Source organism: Ammospiza nelsoni, chromosome 17 (genome assembly GCF_027579445.1).
Source record: "Ammospiza nelsoni isolate bAmmNel1 chromosome 17, bAmmNel1.pri, whole genome shotgun sequence".
Taxonomy (NCBI): Eukaryota; Metazoa; Chordata; class Aves; order Passeriformes; family Passerellidae; genus Ammospiza; species Ammospiza nelsoni.
The window spans coordinates 9,575,914-9,592,292 of NC_080649.1; the positions used below are offsets into that span (position 1 = coordinate 9,575,914).

The following is a 16,379-nucleotide window of genomic DNA, read 5'->3' on the forward strand; positions in this document are numbered from 1 at the left end:
CCACTGCCCTGAGGGCCCTGTTCAGCGCCCACCCTATGGATGATAAACCTTTTCCTCGTATCTAACCCAAACACAAAATTATTGGAGAGGACCGGCTACCTCGCATTTCCACTCGGCACACACTCTCCGCACGAGGAGAAGCGGAGGCTTATCTGGCCGCAGTGGGAGCCCGTGTGTGGGGTCCCGTCCCCGCCCGCTGTGGGATCCGTGAGGGGACGGACATTTCCCTGAGGGACCCTCCTGCCCGCGCGCCTCAGGACTCCCGCGCGCCTCGGGAGCCCGTCCGTCCTGGAGGACCGCGCGCGGGGCCGGCAGGAGGCGCTGTCACTGAGCGCGCGCACGCGCGTGCGCGGGAGCGGTGCCGCGATGGCGGCGCTGCTGGAGCACGAGAGCCAGATCTTCCTGGAGCTCTTCCACCGCGACGGGCTCGTCGTGTGCGCCCGCGGGCTCGGCATCGACCGCCTGCTGCTGCGCTTCCTGCGCCTCTACTGCGAGCCCGCCAGCCTGGTGCTCGTGCTCAACACCAGCCCCGCCGAGGAGGTGAGGGCAGCTGCCAGCTCCCGCCCCTTCCTCTCCCGGCGCGGCGGGCGCGGCCCGGGGACGGCCGGCGGCTCCCCGGGCTGGCGGGAGGGTGTGCGGGCTCCGGTGAGGGCAGCGCGGGCGCGGGCCGGGCGCTGTGCACCGACCCCGGCACAGAACCACGGAACGGGTCAGGCTGGTCGGGAGCACAGTGCTCATCTGGTGCCGCTTCCCTGCTCAGGCAGGGTCGTTCCAGAGCGCACAGCACAGGATTGTGTCCAGATGGGTCTGGAATATCTGCAGCGAGGGAGACTCCCCAGCCTCTCTGGACAATCTGTCCCAGGGCTCGGGCACTCTCAGGGAAGTTCTTCCTGGTGCTCAGGTGGAACTGCCCGGGCATCAGCTCCTGCCCGTTCCTGCTGTGCCATTGCTGGGCCGGGGAGCAGAGCCCGGTCCCTGCTCTGAGCCCTCCCCGCTCACACTGACAGGCACTGCTGAGGGCTCCTCTGAGCCATCTCCTCTGGAGGCTGAGCAGCCCCAGCTCCTTCAGCCTTTCCTCACAAGAGAGAGGCTCCAGTCCCCTCATTCTCTTTGTCACCCTCTGCTCCCGCAGCTCCCTGTCCCTTTTGTCCTGAGGTGCCCAGAACTGGTCCCAGCACGCCATTGAGCAGAGGGGCAGGGTCACCTCCCTGACCTGCTGGCAATGCTCTTCCTGATGCACCCCAGGATCTTCCAGGACTTCTTGGCCACAAGGCACTGCTGGCTCAGGGACAGCTTGTTGTCCACCCCCAGGTCCTGGGGAAGCTGTCGAACCACGCACATTCAGGATTGCAGCAGTTGGATTTCTATTCCTGCAGCACAATGAAGTCCTAGTAACACTAATGACCTAAAACAAGTACATAACATAAGTAACCAGTAAGGAGAAAGGGATGAAACATGCTTGTCACACTTGATGGGTTTGTCCCTAATTGTACAAAAAAAAGCTGCTCTTTTTCCTCTGGAACCAGGCATCAGGAAGGGGAGGTCTTCGGGAACCTTTTATAGCAACCATAGGTGGATAAAGATCAAAGCTGTAGTTTATAAGATTGAGCTTGATGTATATGATCTGCCTGCTGTAGTCATGACTATAGGTGATGGCACTAAAAGATGATCTCTTCCCAATTCTCTGTTCTTAAGGCAGTATTATAATTGCATTTTCTCTGAAAATGAGATATTGAAATATAAGAAAATGTAAGCTCCTTGAAGTGTCAGTTGCTCATTTTTATGTAAGTACTGTCCAGTTACTATTGACTATGTAGATTTTTTTAATCACCTAGATGAGTTTGAAACTGAAGAAAGTATGTCAAAGAAGAAAAAAATCATAATTATTCTGACTTATTCTAGTATGTTATACTGTCATGTTTTGTCTTTGACAGCTCCTCAAAATTACCAGAGTATTTAAATTACCAGAGTGAAACAAAGGTGCTTCATGGATCCCTTTCTCTGGATACCACAATAATGTCTTGTGTTTTCATTGTGTTTGGTTTAGGAGTATTTTATTGATCAGCTGAGGTCAGATGGAGTTGTTCATCTCCCTCGCCGTGTTACCAATGAAATTGCAAATAATACTCGATATGAATTTTATACACAAGGAGGAGTCATCTTTGCAACCAGTCGGATCCTTGTGGTGGATTTCCTTACTGACAGAATCCCTGCCAATCTCATTACTGGTAAGAGCTTAATGAAATAAAGGTAAGAGTGTTCTGTTTGAAAATACACAAAGCTTAAAAAAAAATTCTATATGAAGAATTCTGCTAACAGATATTGAGGTCGAAGTTATTCCTTTTTTTTTTTCCCCCACCAAGACTGAGGTGAAAGAAGCAAATATGTAGTTCTTTTGTTCCTTTTTTTCCCCTCTCAACTCATTTGATTTATTTAATCATACACTTTAAAAAGGCTTTCAAAGAGGAATAATTGATTGCACTTGATGAAATAGTGTCCTGGGGTCCATTGGACACTGGCCTATCATTAAAACAGATTTTAGATGTCATGCTTTATGAGCCATGCACACTACCTGTATTTTTGCATTAACAAATTACTCCTGATGACTTATCATAAAAAAATACCTTTGTGTTGACAGCCTTGGATGCTATGCAAATACTAGTATTTTGAAGTAATGCTGTTACTGTAATTGTAAAGATTTGGAGAATAACTTGCAACCTTTTTTTGTAGTTATATAGAAGCTATACATGGAAGATGTGAGAGTTACCCTTCTCTTCTCATGTTCTGTTCCCCTTCTCCCCCAGCCACTCTTGTTTTTATGTTCCTGGAAACCCTGTTACAGCCTGGAGAGCTGGAAAAAGAGAGCCAGGGATTTAAGAATATTTTACTGTTTTCTAAGTGTTAACATCTTAATGATTAAACATAGCTGAATATTATATGCTTAGAAGAATGTGATTTTCTGCTTCAGAAGCTGTACCTCCTTCCTTTTAGTCAAGCTACAGCAAGTTCTACTGTAAAACATTTTGAACACTTTTATGCTGGAATCGAAGAACACCAGATTTCTAAGTTCAAAAGAAGTGAATAGATTTTATGGGCAACCTGTGCTAATTTCTCTATTTCTCTTGACTCTGTCCTCTCTACCCTACCAAAGAAGAAGAAGAAAAAAGAAAGATGAAAAGAAGAAATACTGTAAAGTTTTAAAACTGGTGCTGTCCTTTAGTACCACAGAGCTGTGACAGGTTTTGCATTGCCACCAGAGGTCGGTGTGAGAGCAGCTGCAATCGACTGCTGGCTTCATTCCCAGCCTCCCAACACCTGGCTCTGTGTGCCTTGTCTATGTATGAGATGGTACAGCAAAATCTTGTAGTAGTGTTTCATGAGGAGATAACAGCAAAAGCCTTTCTAGGTGTTAAAAATGTTGTTTGTAAAATCAATGTGAATTAACATCTGATGAACTCATAAATCCAGCTAAAGAAAATAAGAAATGATCCCTGCAGTGAAGCAGAATTATTCCTGGTGGTTTTAGCTTAGTAGAAATGATGTACTTGACAGCACAGTGAAACTGATGCAAGTTGCTGTAGTAAAAAGTGGCAAGTTGTTTCTACCAAGGCTTACAGAGCAGATGTGAACTCCCTGCATAAGCAGATGTATGTTGACTAAAAGCAGGAAGGTATTACAATAAACACAGTCTTACTGACCTGTTAGAAATTCTGTCTTTCCTGTCGTGTCCATCTGCGGTCACATCTTGAAAAATTTGGAAGGTGTTCAGAGATGATCATTATTATGTACTGAAAAATTTGCTTTATAGGACAGATTTAACAAATTCTAGATAGAAAAATACCTTGTAGTGGATTATTTCAGGACTTAATTATGAATGGTGAGCAGTTGTATTTTCTGGATGCTTTTTCATTTAGCAAGCAAAGGCATATTAAAACCAATGCCTGTGTGCTGAGTTGAGGAGACTTGTTACAGAAATGAAATGCTCTGTAACTTTATTAGCTTATGTAGGCACAAGGTAAAACCTGTGGTGTTTGATGTCCTTTGCTTCCACTTTAGAAAGGCATTTATGATTCCCCTGGAACAGATACCACATAGGCCTGAATTCAGTAGGGGGAGAGAGAAAATAATGCAATGTGCTGTTTAACATGATTAGCATGAGAAAAAACAAGCCTTGGTTTAGCAGGTCTTGGCTGAGTGAACTGTGAACTCCAGAAATGTTTGCCTCAAACACGTAATTAAATTAAACTCTTGTTTCATTTGTCCTTATTGAAATGTGCTTGATAAGTCTTTTATTCCTACTGCACCTATAGCCATGAAGAAAACTGGTGGTGTACTCATATATTTGATACTTACTGTCCTTGAGTGTGAATATGGGAAGGTAAAGCAAAATAAACGTTTTCAGAAGTTTTTTTATTATGTAAACACTTGAACTGTTGCCAACTAAAGTTACTTGACAAGTCTGTAATTCCAGAATTTCTCTAAACAAAAGAATTCAACTATCACATGTGTTCACTATCTCGAACACATGAAACTTGCTTTGTTGTAACAATGTGTTATGTCATGCATCTGCTTTTCCTGCTTTTAAAGGACTCAAGTTCAGGTTGTGCCTCAGGAGTAGAGAATTTTCCTAGCTAGTAAGTCCTGCCACTAATTCACAAGCTTTTTTTTTTCCTGTTAAAGATGCATTATTAACCCAGTTCTGTTATTTGGCAATTCCATGGTACTGAAACTGAGGAGTCACTTGTTTCAACCCCAGAAAATTTGTTCATTTTAGAAGACTTAAATTCCTGTATTTAAACAACAGTAGAAGAATAAGACAGTTGTGAGGAAAAATCTGTACAAACTTGGACCTTTCTATATTTTTTTTTTAACTTGATTATTTTTTTCTCTTGCCAGGCATTTTGGTGTACAAAGCACACAGAATCATTGAGTCCTGTCAGGAGGCATTCATCTTGCGACTTTATCGCCAGAAGAACAAGCAAGGCTTCATTAAAGCTTTTACAGATAATGCAGTTGCATTTAACACTGGCTTTTGTCAAGTGGAAAGAGTGATGAAGAATCTTTTTGTTGGGAAGCTTTATCTGTGGCCAAGGTGAGGCACTTCTTTACTTCACTGGACATTTACTCTTAAAGGAAAGATGAAAGATGTTACAGTGGGTTTCTAAGAAAACGAGGTGTGTGCAGTCACACTGCTAATCTGTCTTGCCTCCTCTTTCCCAAACAAAACCTTTTCAGTTTTTGACAGAAATAGTCTTAAAGATGCTAAATTTCTGAGAGTGTTTTTGAAAATGGACTTCAATTGACTGTATTATAGGAATGAACCTTATGGCAGAGCTCTCCTGTTAGTCAGCAGAAATTGCAGCAAAAAGTGACATTCTTAACAGTTTAAGAAAAACTTCTCTTACTAAACAAGAGTACTTAAGCCATGAAATGACAGGAAAACAGTCTCTCAGTTCTGCTATTCATGGACGTGTTTGTTTCCAACTGTTATGAAACTCCATGCATCTCTTTCTGCATGTCAAATTATTTTAATTTTTTTACACACCTATGCTGTGTATGAAGAACATTTCTTGATGACTGTTAAAAAACGAATTGCCAAAATGTAGCATGCACGGAGTCTTCCAGGAAGATCCACAAATGGAATGAACACTGATGACCCAGTCAGTGCTTTTGCCCTGGGCAGGGGCTCTGCCCATTTGTTCTGTTAGTCCAGGCTGGAATGTGTTTCACTCCTTCTTAATGACTGGCTCCTCTGCATTGTAAATTCCTGAAGAGTCTTGCAGTATCCCAGGGAAGTAAAAGTGGACATACCTCGAGTAGGAAAGGTTGAGTAGAAACTCTCTAGATTTCCTTCCTTGACTTCCATGAAAAGACCTGGGGCTGCAGGCTGCAGTAAGGGAAATGTGGAGTTGCAGAGGTCAGCAGCCATGGGGCTCCCTGAGCCTCCTCCTGTCAGGAGCAGTCAGGTGGCATCTCTGGATCTGTGCAACTGGAGTGGCTCCAAGGACAGGCTTCCAACAAGGACCTGCAGGTTGGCATTGCCAGCTGGAACATCGTAAAATCTGCTGGTGCAGCTGTGTGATTTCACAGAATTTACGAACCCCTTCCAGTTTCTCCCTTATATGATTTTTTAGGTTTGTTTTAATATTTGTTATGTGTGATGATGATGCAGAATCCAGTGCAGTAATTTTCCGTGGATCATTCACCAGCACTGTAGGCTCACATGACTAGAATGACTACAGTCATAATTGTGGAACAGATGGTTTTCCAAGGCTGTTCATAAGATTGCAGTCTTCACATCAGTAGAAACTGATTTTGGAATAACTTAGTTGTTTACATTTTAAATAATTGTAATTGTAGTTTGTATAAACTTTTGAGTAATTCTAAGTCAAATAAAACTACCCATGTAAATCTTAAGAAGCTGTTTTTCTCTTAGATTTCACATAGCAGTGCACTCGTTTTTAGAGAAGCATAAACCTGAAGTGGTGGAAATCCACGTGGCCATGACCCCTGCTATGCTTGCCATCCAGACTGCAATCCTGGACATTCTGAATGCATGTCTGAAGGAACTGAAACGTTACAACCCAGCTCTTGAAGTAGAAGATCTATCTTTAGAGAATGCTATTGCTAAACCTTTTGACAAGGTAACAATTTTGATTGTTCTGCAGTGTCTAAATAATGGGCTATAGATCTCCAAAGTGCCTGCCATGCAGACAGAAATGTTATTTGCAAAATAAATAACCAGCAGCAGCTGAGTGTTCTCCCATGACATGTTTATTACTGGGACAAGGGGATGGAGTGGTGATGTGACAGTTGTCAGTAGGGTTTTTGATGTATTGGTGTTACTGTTCTTCCTTCATTTCCAAAGTCCCAAGAGTTAAGAACATCCCAGTTCATGGTTATAATAATCGTTGCTGCTGTTATTAAAAAGATAGCTGCAACTTCAGCTCAGAACACTTTGTAGATAAGTATCAGTAATTGCCATACACATACTCCCTTTTTCCTTCTGAATTTCTGGCTTGTGTTTTTTTTCTCTAGTAGGAGAAGCACTGTGTGTACTAGACAATATGTACATGCATGCATCTGCTGTATCTTTAATCATTATGTATGTCAATAACTTTGGGTTCACTGTTATTTTTGACAGATCTGCAATGTGTGGCACACATATGCTTTTGTTAGGGTGAAATCAACTGTCATAGTGCAATACAGTTATTGGTTAACTGATTTAATCTGGATGGAAGGCCTTCTGAACTTTGAATATTTGAAGGTTCTTTCTTGGGCTCTATAAGTTGCACATCTTCATGGTACCTATCTTGATTTTAGAAACTAAATGACATTATAATGGTTTTTTCTGTACCTAAGTAAAGGACATTAGATACTAAATACAACAGGCCAGTACCAGTAAAATAAGGGTGTTTTTTTATAATTTTACCAGTATTTTGTTATTAGATGGAGAGGAAGAAGTTTACTGAAAGCATTAAATTATATATGCTAATTGCTGAAATGCGTTTCATAAAGACATCTATATTATGTTAACTTTGCTAAAATATAGTAACTTATATCAAAACAAATATCTCACCAGTACATATTTATTTTGGTATCTGTAATAACTTTGGGAAACCAGAGCCTGTAAAGTTAAAATGGATTCTCAGCTTGTTAGAAGCTATAATGCAATACTGTATGTTTGACACTCCAAACTTTCCAATTTTAATTTCCAGACAATCCGCCACTATTTAGATCCTCTCTGGCATCAGCTCGGAGCTAAGACAAAGTCTTTGGTGCAGGATCTGAAGATCCTACGTACTTTGCTACTGTATCTAACCCAGTATGATTGTGTCACTTTCCTTAATCTCCTGGAGTCACTGAAAGCAAGTGAAAAAGCTTTTGGTGAGAATTCAGGTAAACATGGAATAACCATACAAGTTAATGCATGAAACGGTGCAGTGTTGATGTTTTTAATTATCATTCCCAAACATATGAAGGTACCTAATTAGGTTTTACACAACCAGCCATAAGGACGTAGGTTTTTATTGACAGATAATTCTTTCATCTTCCCACTTAACTGCTGTTACTTAACAGAGTGAGATTTGCATCACATTTTTGTCATTTATTAAGCTGGTGATTACACAGCAAGCAGGTAGGGCAGGTATTCCAGCTGAAGATCTGGGGCTTTTATTGCAGAGGGTTGGAAGACATAAACATTGCAGATGTCAAACTACTACTGCTTCCTTCTCATTTCCTCCCCAGGCTGGCTGTTCCTTGACTCCAGCACTTCAATGTTTGTGAATGCTCGAGCTCGAGTTTATCGCATTGCAGATGAGAAACTGAATCAGAAAGGCAAAGGCTCAGGCTCTGAAAAACGTGATGTAAAGAAGGAAAATGGTACTGATCATTCCTAATTTCTAATTTTAAGTTTAAGAGTGTCACACGATTCCAAGTGCTTTGCATATTATTACTTGTACTCTGGTTCCCTGCATGAACTTCCACAGCTCAGGATGTCAGTCTGTTAGCTGGGATAAATTGAGATATAATCTTAGTTCCAAAAGCATATGATCAACAACGTAAAAGAGTCACGACGTAGGGATTCTCCTCAGCTTGCTCAGCTGATCACTGGAAGAGCTTTTGTGAAATTGTTCTTGCATTACATTGATGTTTAGCTTCATCTTTATTATCTTATGTGAAAGAGTAGGAGGCTGTGGTTGCTTTTATTAAAAAAATATATTCAGGAGTTTCAGAATTGAAGAATGAGTGAATACTTCAGTGTTTTGCTTCACAAAAGCATTTATCTCCATTTTTAAATTTAAGAGTGTTCTCCACCTGATTAGCATAACAAGTTGCATATGTAGGCTGTTGAATATCATATGTGCCAACAACCATCACACTAATGACATCTAACCACTGCTTTAAAGTCTGAAGGATATTTTGCCTGCAAGAGCTGCTATGTTCAATCTTACTTTCTTTCAGAACTGAAAAGGGAATTGGTTCTAGAAAGTAACCCAAAATGGGAAGCTTTGAGAGAAGTACTGAAAGAGATTGAAAATGAGAATAAGAACAGTGACAACCTTGGCGGTCCAGGTGAGAGAATATGAAACCCTGCAAGTTTTCCATGAATCCTGCTGGTTTGTACTTCTACTTGACCTTGGAGAGAAGGAACTAACCCTTTTCTGTAGTTTTATCAAAGAGCTGGTTTAAATTTAGTAATTTGTGGCCTCAAGATGAGGAATTTCTGTACATTATGTACATAAACTATGTAAAATTAAACTTTTATTAGGTCTTGCTCTAAAAGAGAAATGCTGTTCCTACAGTGCAATACTTTTTAGGAAAGAACCTGCATTATTCTGAAAAAACATTTTAGGTTACATTTCAGAAGTGTACTGATACCTTAGTTCCAAGCCAAATAAAACAGATATGGAGATTTATAATGATTAAGGTGCCATTCACTCATTTCTGAAGTTTGGGTTCAGAACAAAAATAGGGATTCTGTCTTACACCCTTTCTGACTTGCACATTCTTCTTATGCACCTGAAAATTTGCTTTGCATGGTTTGCATATAAATGAGGTAGAAATTAGCAGGCAGGGAAGAGAGTCTAACTGCTTTGCTGCCTTTCCTAATTTAGGGCTTTTCATTCCCTTAAAATTCAGCAAGTTTTATTTTAGGAAATAGTAAGGGTAAAAAAGTGCTCTTTTCTCCCACCCACAGTGTTCTGACTCTGGGTAAGAACTGGCTCTCTCTCCTAGTGTTGTAGGAGTTTATCTGAGTCAGCTTGCAGAGAATTGTTATTCACCAATGTCAATAATACTGTGTGAAACATGTGTTTTGTAGATTCTCGAACACAGCTGACAAATTAGAATGGTCTAAATTAAGTTCTCTCTTATTCCACATCTTAAAAATGAATAGTTGTTCAAGTATGTTTCAACATGCACTGTATCTGCCTCATTTTCAGTGGTCAGAAGGAAAACTTTATGAATTTAGATATTTTAAGAAAAAGGAATGTTGAACTTCCATTAATCTACTCTAATTTTATTTGGTACAAAAAGCCATGTGATTTAAATTCTCTCAAAGTTCAGAGCAACTGTGGCAGCCGTATGTGAAGGCATTTGGCAGGCACAGGGCTTGGATCAGTGCAAACCATTGGCTCGGGAGGTGCTTTAGCTGGATAAGAAGCACAGCATTACAGGCTGTAAACATGGTATTGTTTCTTGACTGCAGGGCAAGTGCTCATTTGTGCCAGTGATGACCGAGCCTGTGCACAGCTCAGGGAGTATATTATTACTGGAGCAGAAGCTTTTCTAACAAGACTTTATAACAAAACCTTTGGAAAGGACGAGAAAGCTGGAGAAGTGTGGATTAACGACAGAAAAGCCACGAAGTCCAAAGGAAATGCCAAACCAGACACAGGGCCTCAAGCCAAAAAAGCCAAGCTGACAGCTTCTTCAAAACAAAATAAACAGAAGAAGCAGCAAGACCGGACTCTAATCCAAATGATAGGGAAAACTGAAGAGGAAAAGAGAGAGGAGGTCGAGGTGGAAGACAACAAAGAATTAAGTGGTAGCCAAGAAAGCAACACTGAAGAGACCATTCCTGAAGATTTTGATTTCAGCTTGCCCTCAGATTGTTACTATGGGATCTTCAAGGACCCACTGACAATTATCCACCCGCTACAGGGCTGTGGGGATCCCTACGCGCTCACTCGGGTGCTGCACGAAGTAGAACCCAGATATGTTGTGCTGTATGATGCAGAACTCACTTTTGTTCGGCAGCTGGAAATCTACAAGGCAAGCAGGCCTGGGAAGCCTTTGAGGCAAGTTGGCTTGGCCAGGGTAATTCTAGTCTGAAAAGAAAAAACTGGAAGTGCACTGTCAGCAGTCAATGCAGAACATGCTGCTGTTCAGTTTCATTAGCTACCTTCCAGTTCCTGTTGAGCCCTTAAGTTTAAACAAAAGCAGAATGTCTGGTGTAACCAAAAGATATTTTTTACTTTCCAGCAGGTATTTAGTCCCTTAACAGCAAAAGCCTATCTGTTAAAAAAAAAGAAACAATTCCAAGATCTCTGCTTCAATGATTTTAGTGGCAGTAGATCATTTTCAGGTGGTGTAGTCTCATTTTAAACCATCTCTGAAGATACGATTTTTAAAGAAAAGGATTCATCTTGGGTTTAATTAATTTTCACATTTCCTGATGTTCATCATGCTGAAGACCAGTAATTCAGAAATTGTAACAGAGAAGCAAGTAAAGGAAACACAGTAAAGAAAATTAGTGTTTGCAGTTATAGCAACTGACAGAAAGATCACCACATTATGTATATGTATTTAATACACCTGGAAATTTCAAAACTCAGTTTTATGAATAAATGTCACATATAGAAAACTTACTATGCGATTAACTAACTTGTCAGGCATTTACTGCTGCTAACCTTAAATTTACTGGTGGTGAATTTTTTAAACTTAATACCAAGTTTTGTGACCTCTTTTTTTTTCTCTTCTATACCTACAGAGTTTATTTCCTCATATATGGGGGCTCCACAGAAGAGCAGCGCTACCTCACAGCTCTGAGGAAGGAGAAGGAGGCCTTCGAAAAACTCATTCGGTAACACAGTTTAACTGCCCTTAGAATTAGGGTTTCATGTAATTCCCCAATACTAATTCAAGTAATTCAATATTAATTCATGTCATTCCCCAACATTTTAAATAGAGTGATGTTCTTAACTGTGTGAAGGCTTTAAATAAACTTTTGATTCAATTCTTTGTCAGATGTAAAGACTACTTTCCTATTGAGAATCACCAAAAAGTCAAAACTTTCCTTTTCAAAGCACCTGGTATTTTGTTCATTAATTTTAGCAGGATTTAATATTAACATAAAGGCTAATCAGCATTGCTTGAATTTTTTCCTAATTGTCTATGAAGTTCATTTGTGTAATTGTGTTTTTGCAGCTAACATTTCTTGTAAGATAATTTCTAAAGCTCTTATAACCTAAGTTAATTGGGGAAACAAAACATTTCCTTAGACTGTATAAGACAGTATTTTTACTGACAGTGCCTTCTCACGGGTTACAGTGCTATTGCTAGTCATTAGTTCCTTTGTAAAAGGAAAAACCTAGAAAGACTCAGAAAATTGCATTTCTGATCGGGCTTGCATTTAGTATTAAACTATATATAATTTTACATCTGGATGAAGGGTATTTCAATCTTCTTTACTCCTGCATTTGCAGTTTTTAGTGTGTTTGTTTGTGGTCCCTTAGAGAGAAGGCCAGCATGGTTGTTCCTGAAGAAAGAGAAGGAAGAGATGAAACAAACTTAGATCTCCTCAGAGACGCCAGACCTGCCTCTGTCTCTGCTGACACACGCAAAGCAGGTGAGCAGCTCCTAGGTCAGCCTTGCAGCCCAGAGCTTCCCAAAAATCCCTGAACTATTGCACCTTAAATCTCCCTCAAACTGTCTGGGGCAGAGACACATTGTACATTGGCTTCATGCTAAAGAAACATTATTTCCTAGTGACAATGAACTGTGGTTTCCTTTGAAAGTACAGGTTAATGAAGTATTTGACCATTAAGATGGATACCATTTGGATTGTTCCTAGACAGATTCTTGGTTATGAGGCTGTCTAGTGCTACTTGTAGGAAGAGAAATTAAAACATAGAAACTGAAGTCTACAGATGGTCAAAGGCGGTGTTGTCCTTGAGCTAGTAAATGATGGGGATTTCTTTTCATCTTGACAAAACATGCTGCCTGGGTAAACAACTGCACATTATGGGTGTGATCACTTCCTTTGTAGTCCTTTTTATTTTGTTGCAATTCCAACCATATTTTTGTTCTTTTCCTCTGACAGGTATGCTATGCCTCTGCTTTTCTTTACTGTTGTTTCTGTAATCCTGCTCTCCTTTGCCACGTGCTCTCTAATCTTTGCTATTACATCTTTTGTGGCCTTGGTGCTGCAGTCTCTTTATGTCCTGGAGATCTGTAGAGCGCACCACATAGTTTCCACAATAAAGTGCTGTATTTCTGTGGGAAAGAGCTAGAAATAAAAGGATCAGCTTCATTATCTTGTTTTGCCTTTTAAAGATTTCCCTGATCCATTTAAATAATTTTCATCTACAGCTTAATCTATTTCATTGTCACCTATACAAAGCTTTCAGCAAGCAGAATGGTAGTTCTATCAAGCTGTAGAGCATGCTCCATAAACTACAGTATATGTTTAAGCAAGTAAAACAGTTAAAAATCAAATGAAGTCTGTATTTATTGTACTGCTGAATTTGAGGTATAACTTAAGATGAGAAGTCCATCCATTGCAGAAGCCTTGGCAGCACACAGGAAAACCACCAGAGCAGGATGTATGGGGATAACTGTGTTTACTTTGCCCTTCAGGTGGACAGGAACAGAAGGGTGTCCAGCAAACCATAATCGTGGATATGCGGGAATTCCGTAGCGAGCTGCCATCCCTGATTCATCGCCGTGGCATCGACATCGAGCCCGTGACTTTGGAAGTTGGGGATTATATTCTAACCCCTGACATCTGCGTGGAGCGCAAGAGCATCAGCGATCTGATCGGGTCCCTGAACAACGGCAGGCTGTACGCGCAGTGCGTGGCCATGTGCCGCTACTACAAGCGGCCAGTGCTCCTCATTGAGTTTGATCCTAACAAACCCTTCTCCTTGATCCCACGAGGCTCTTTACAGCCAGAAATTTCCAGCAATGACGTTACTTCTAAACTGACCCTTCTCACACTGCACTTCCCAAAGTTACGAATCCTGTGGTGTCCCTCTCCCCACGCTACTGCTGAAGTCTTTGAAGAGTTGAAACAAAACCATCCCCAACCCGACGCAGAAACGGCGATGGCCGTCACCGCAGACTCCGAAATTCTCCCCGAGTCAGACAAGTACAACCCTGGGCCTCAGGACTTCCTGCTGAAAATGCCAGGGGTTAATGCAAAGAACTGCCGTGCCTTAATGACCCACGTTAAAAGCATTGCAGAGCTGGTGACGCTGTCCAAGGATGAGCTGGCCAAGATTTTGGGTAATGCTGCCAATGCCACACAACTCTTTGACTTTATTCACTTGACCTATGCAGAGGCACTAGCCAAAGGAAAAAGCAAAAAATGACTCATGAGATTGTTCAACACACAGCACAGATAAGCTTTTCTGGCACAGTACTTTGGCAAATACATGAAATATTTTAATAAATGCCCCCCTAAGATAACCAGCTGTTTCTTGCTCATGCTATTCCATCAGTTTTAATATGTGAGTTAATTATTACTAAAGGCAAGTTTCAAGAGGAAAAAATATTTTTAATAGAGAAATATGAATTATTTTTATTCTTTTTAAAGCACTTTAACCAATTCTATAATATCACTGAATTAACTAAATTTCTAACTGAAATTAGAAATTTCAGTTAGAAAACTGAAATAAATTTCTAACTGAATTAACTAACTTTCACCAAGACCATAAGAATTAAGTGCTAAGACTAACTGATAAAGGTGTTTTCTTGTGAAAGTTATGATGTCTTGTTCAAGCTAAAAATGTGCTGTGTTTTGATTAGTCTGGGTGACCTGCTGCATGATACAACACTGCTTTTGCCATTTTTAATGTCTCACTCTCTGGCAACTGCCACTTTTTGATTGACAGTGATGAAGTTATTTGAAACACATTGTGGTCTTTGCTCAGGAGTTTATTTAGACTATACTGGGACTGAATCCTGAATTTTAGAACATGACCATAAGCCTTTGTCACAGTAAAATCCATTTGTATGCTATGCTCTGCATTTTGCTTGCTTACCCTACTAGCAATTACACTTTTTACCATTACAAAGCCGGTACAGCTCTGTCCTGCTGGATTTTACAGAGTGCTTTCAAAGTGCTTACCAAGTTAGACCAAAGTTAGACCTTTGGTCTAACTGAGTAGAAATTCTGTGGTGCCACAGAGCAACTTAATTTTGAGCGTGCCTTACTTACACTTTTAAGAGGCTTTGTTTTTTACTCAATTTTGATAGCTCTTTCACTTGAAAGTGAAAAATCTGGGTATACCATCAGCACTGTTCCTTTATACCAAAGAATATTTCCTCTTGTATAATGCAGTCATTTTCAAGCTAGGTTTTCCAAAAGTGTTGAAAGTTCTTCCAATATTGGCTTCTTTTGTGTCCTATTGCTCTTGTATTTTTATGTTCCAAATCAACTGTCTGTCAATAACCTCAGTAAAGCCATTGTCACCTACAAGATAATACTTTTAGTGTTTTGTGTAGCATAAAAGAAGGAAATGTTTGTGAATATGTGCATTGTTAAATTATACATTCTACATTGAACTTTGATACAACTGTGTACAAACTGCCATTGCCAAAAGGGTTGGTCCAGTGTTATTCCATGCTAATGTATTTACATTTGTTATTTACAAAACCTTTATCTATGATTTGCACATGTATTTATATGATTCTAATGGGAACAACAGACCAATATTATCTCCTTTGTGAAAGAAGAAAATATTTTTTGTGTTCAGGTTTGGTAAAAACAGTACTGTGAACTTTTAGGTTAAATGTTTATTGTGCATTTTATGTATGAATTATGAATTGTTAACTTTAATCTGTGGTTGAGCTATGACAAATTTCCAAGGGAACATTTTTCTGCAGATGCAAATTTTAGTATTAAATACACCCATAATAAGATTAAAATTTGTTCATTATCTTGTTTTGCATTTGGCTGTATTGATACCCAAACATTTATATTTTTAGTGTGTGGTTTACAATCCAGATCTTTGTGTTTCTATTGCTCTAGATTCTAATTTATTTAGTATGAGAAGAAGTCTTTCCATTTTGACTTTTGTGTATTCAAACTAATATTGTCAGATGTGCAGAGGTTTGAGAATGCTGTAAAGTGGTGCTAAGAGAACTGGAAATCAGAGTAAGATCCAAGTGCCCTGAGTGCATGGCCTTGGAGCCTGATTGAGAAAAGGGCAGCTGAGCAGCCTTGGAGAACAAACATTGCCTCTGCAATGGGGTTAGGGTGCTCCATGAACTGTGGCTTTGGGGTTTTTCACAGATGCTGCCTCAGCTGTCAGTGAGGTTTGGAGTTTTTGCATTGATGTGTATGGGGTGAAAATGAAGGGATAGTAATGGGAGATAAAGTTGTAGCTTTGTGTTGTGTGCTAGATCAAAGTTACATCATGCAATTAAATAATTATTTGCTAAACATTTTAATGAAATTGCCTTTTGATTATAGGTGTGGAACTTTCCTTTTTCCTTCTCTATGCAGGGTTTGCCCCTTTTCTCTAGAACAGCCACAAGTACATGTTGTTGCATGTTATTATTGTTCCTGTGCTTTGGCATTTCACTGCATTAGGTGTGATGGCCAGTGAGAGCTGTGTCCTCCTGGGGCAGGAGGTACAGACTGTGCTCCA

The 16,379-nt window shown here is 40.3% G+C and overlaps 1 protein-coding gene across 1 annotated transcript; it reads left to right on the plus strand.

Moving 5' to 3' along the window:
• The first annotated feature begins 366 nt into the window (after positions 1-366).
• Positions 367-16,171, plus strand: ERCC4 (ERCC excision repair 4, endonuclease catalytic subunit). The gene is made up of 11 exons (XM_059484748.1): positions 367-540; positions 2,048-2,228; positions 4,897-5,092; positions 6,437-6,644; positions 7,719-7,899; positions 8,248-8,382; positions 8,965-9,075; positions 10,211-10,802; positions 11,495-11,587; positions 12,240-12,352; positions 13,363-16,171. Exons 1-11 carry the CDS (start codon positions 367-369, stop codon positions 14,094-14,096), a joined length of 2,718 nt encoding a protein of 905 aa, XP_059340731.1. The 3' UTR covers positions 14,097-16,171.
• Positions 16,172-16,379: the final 208 nt, after the last annotated feature.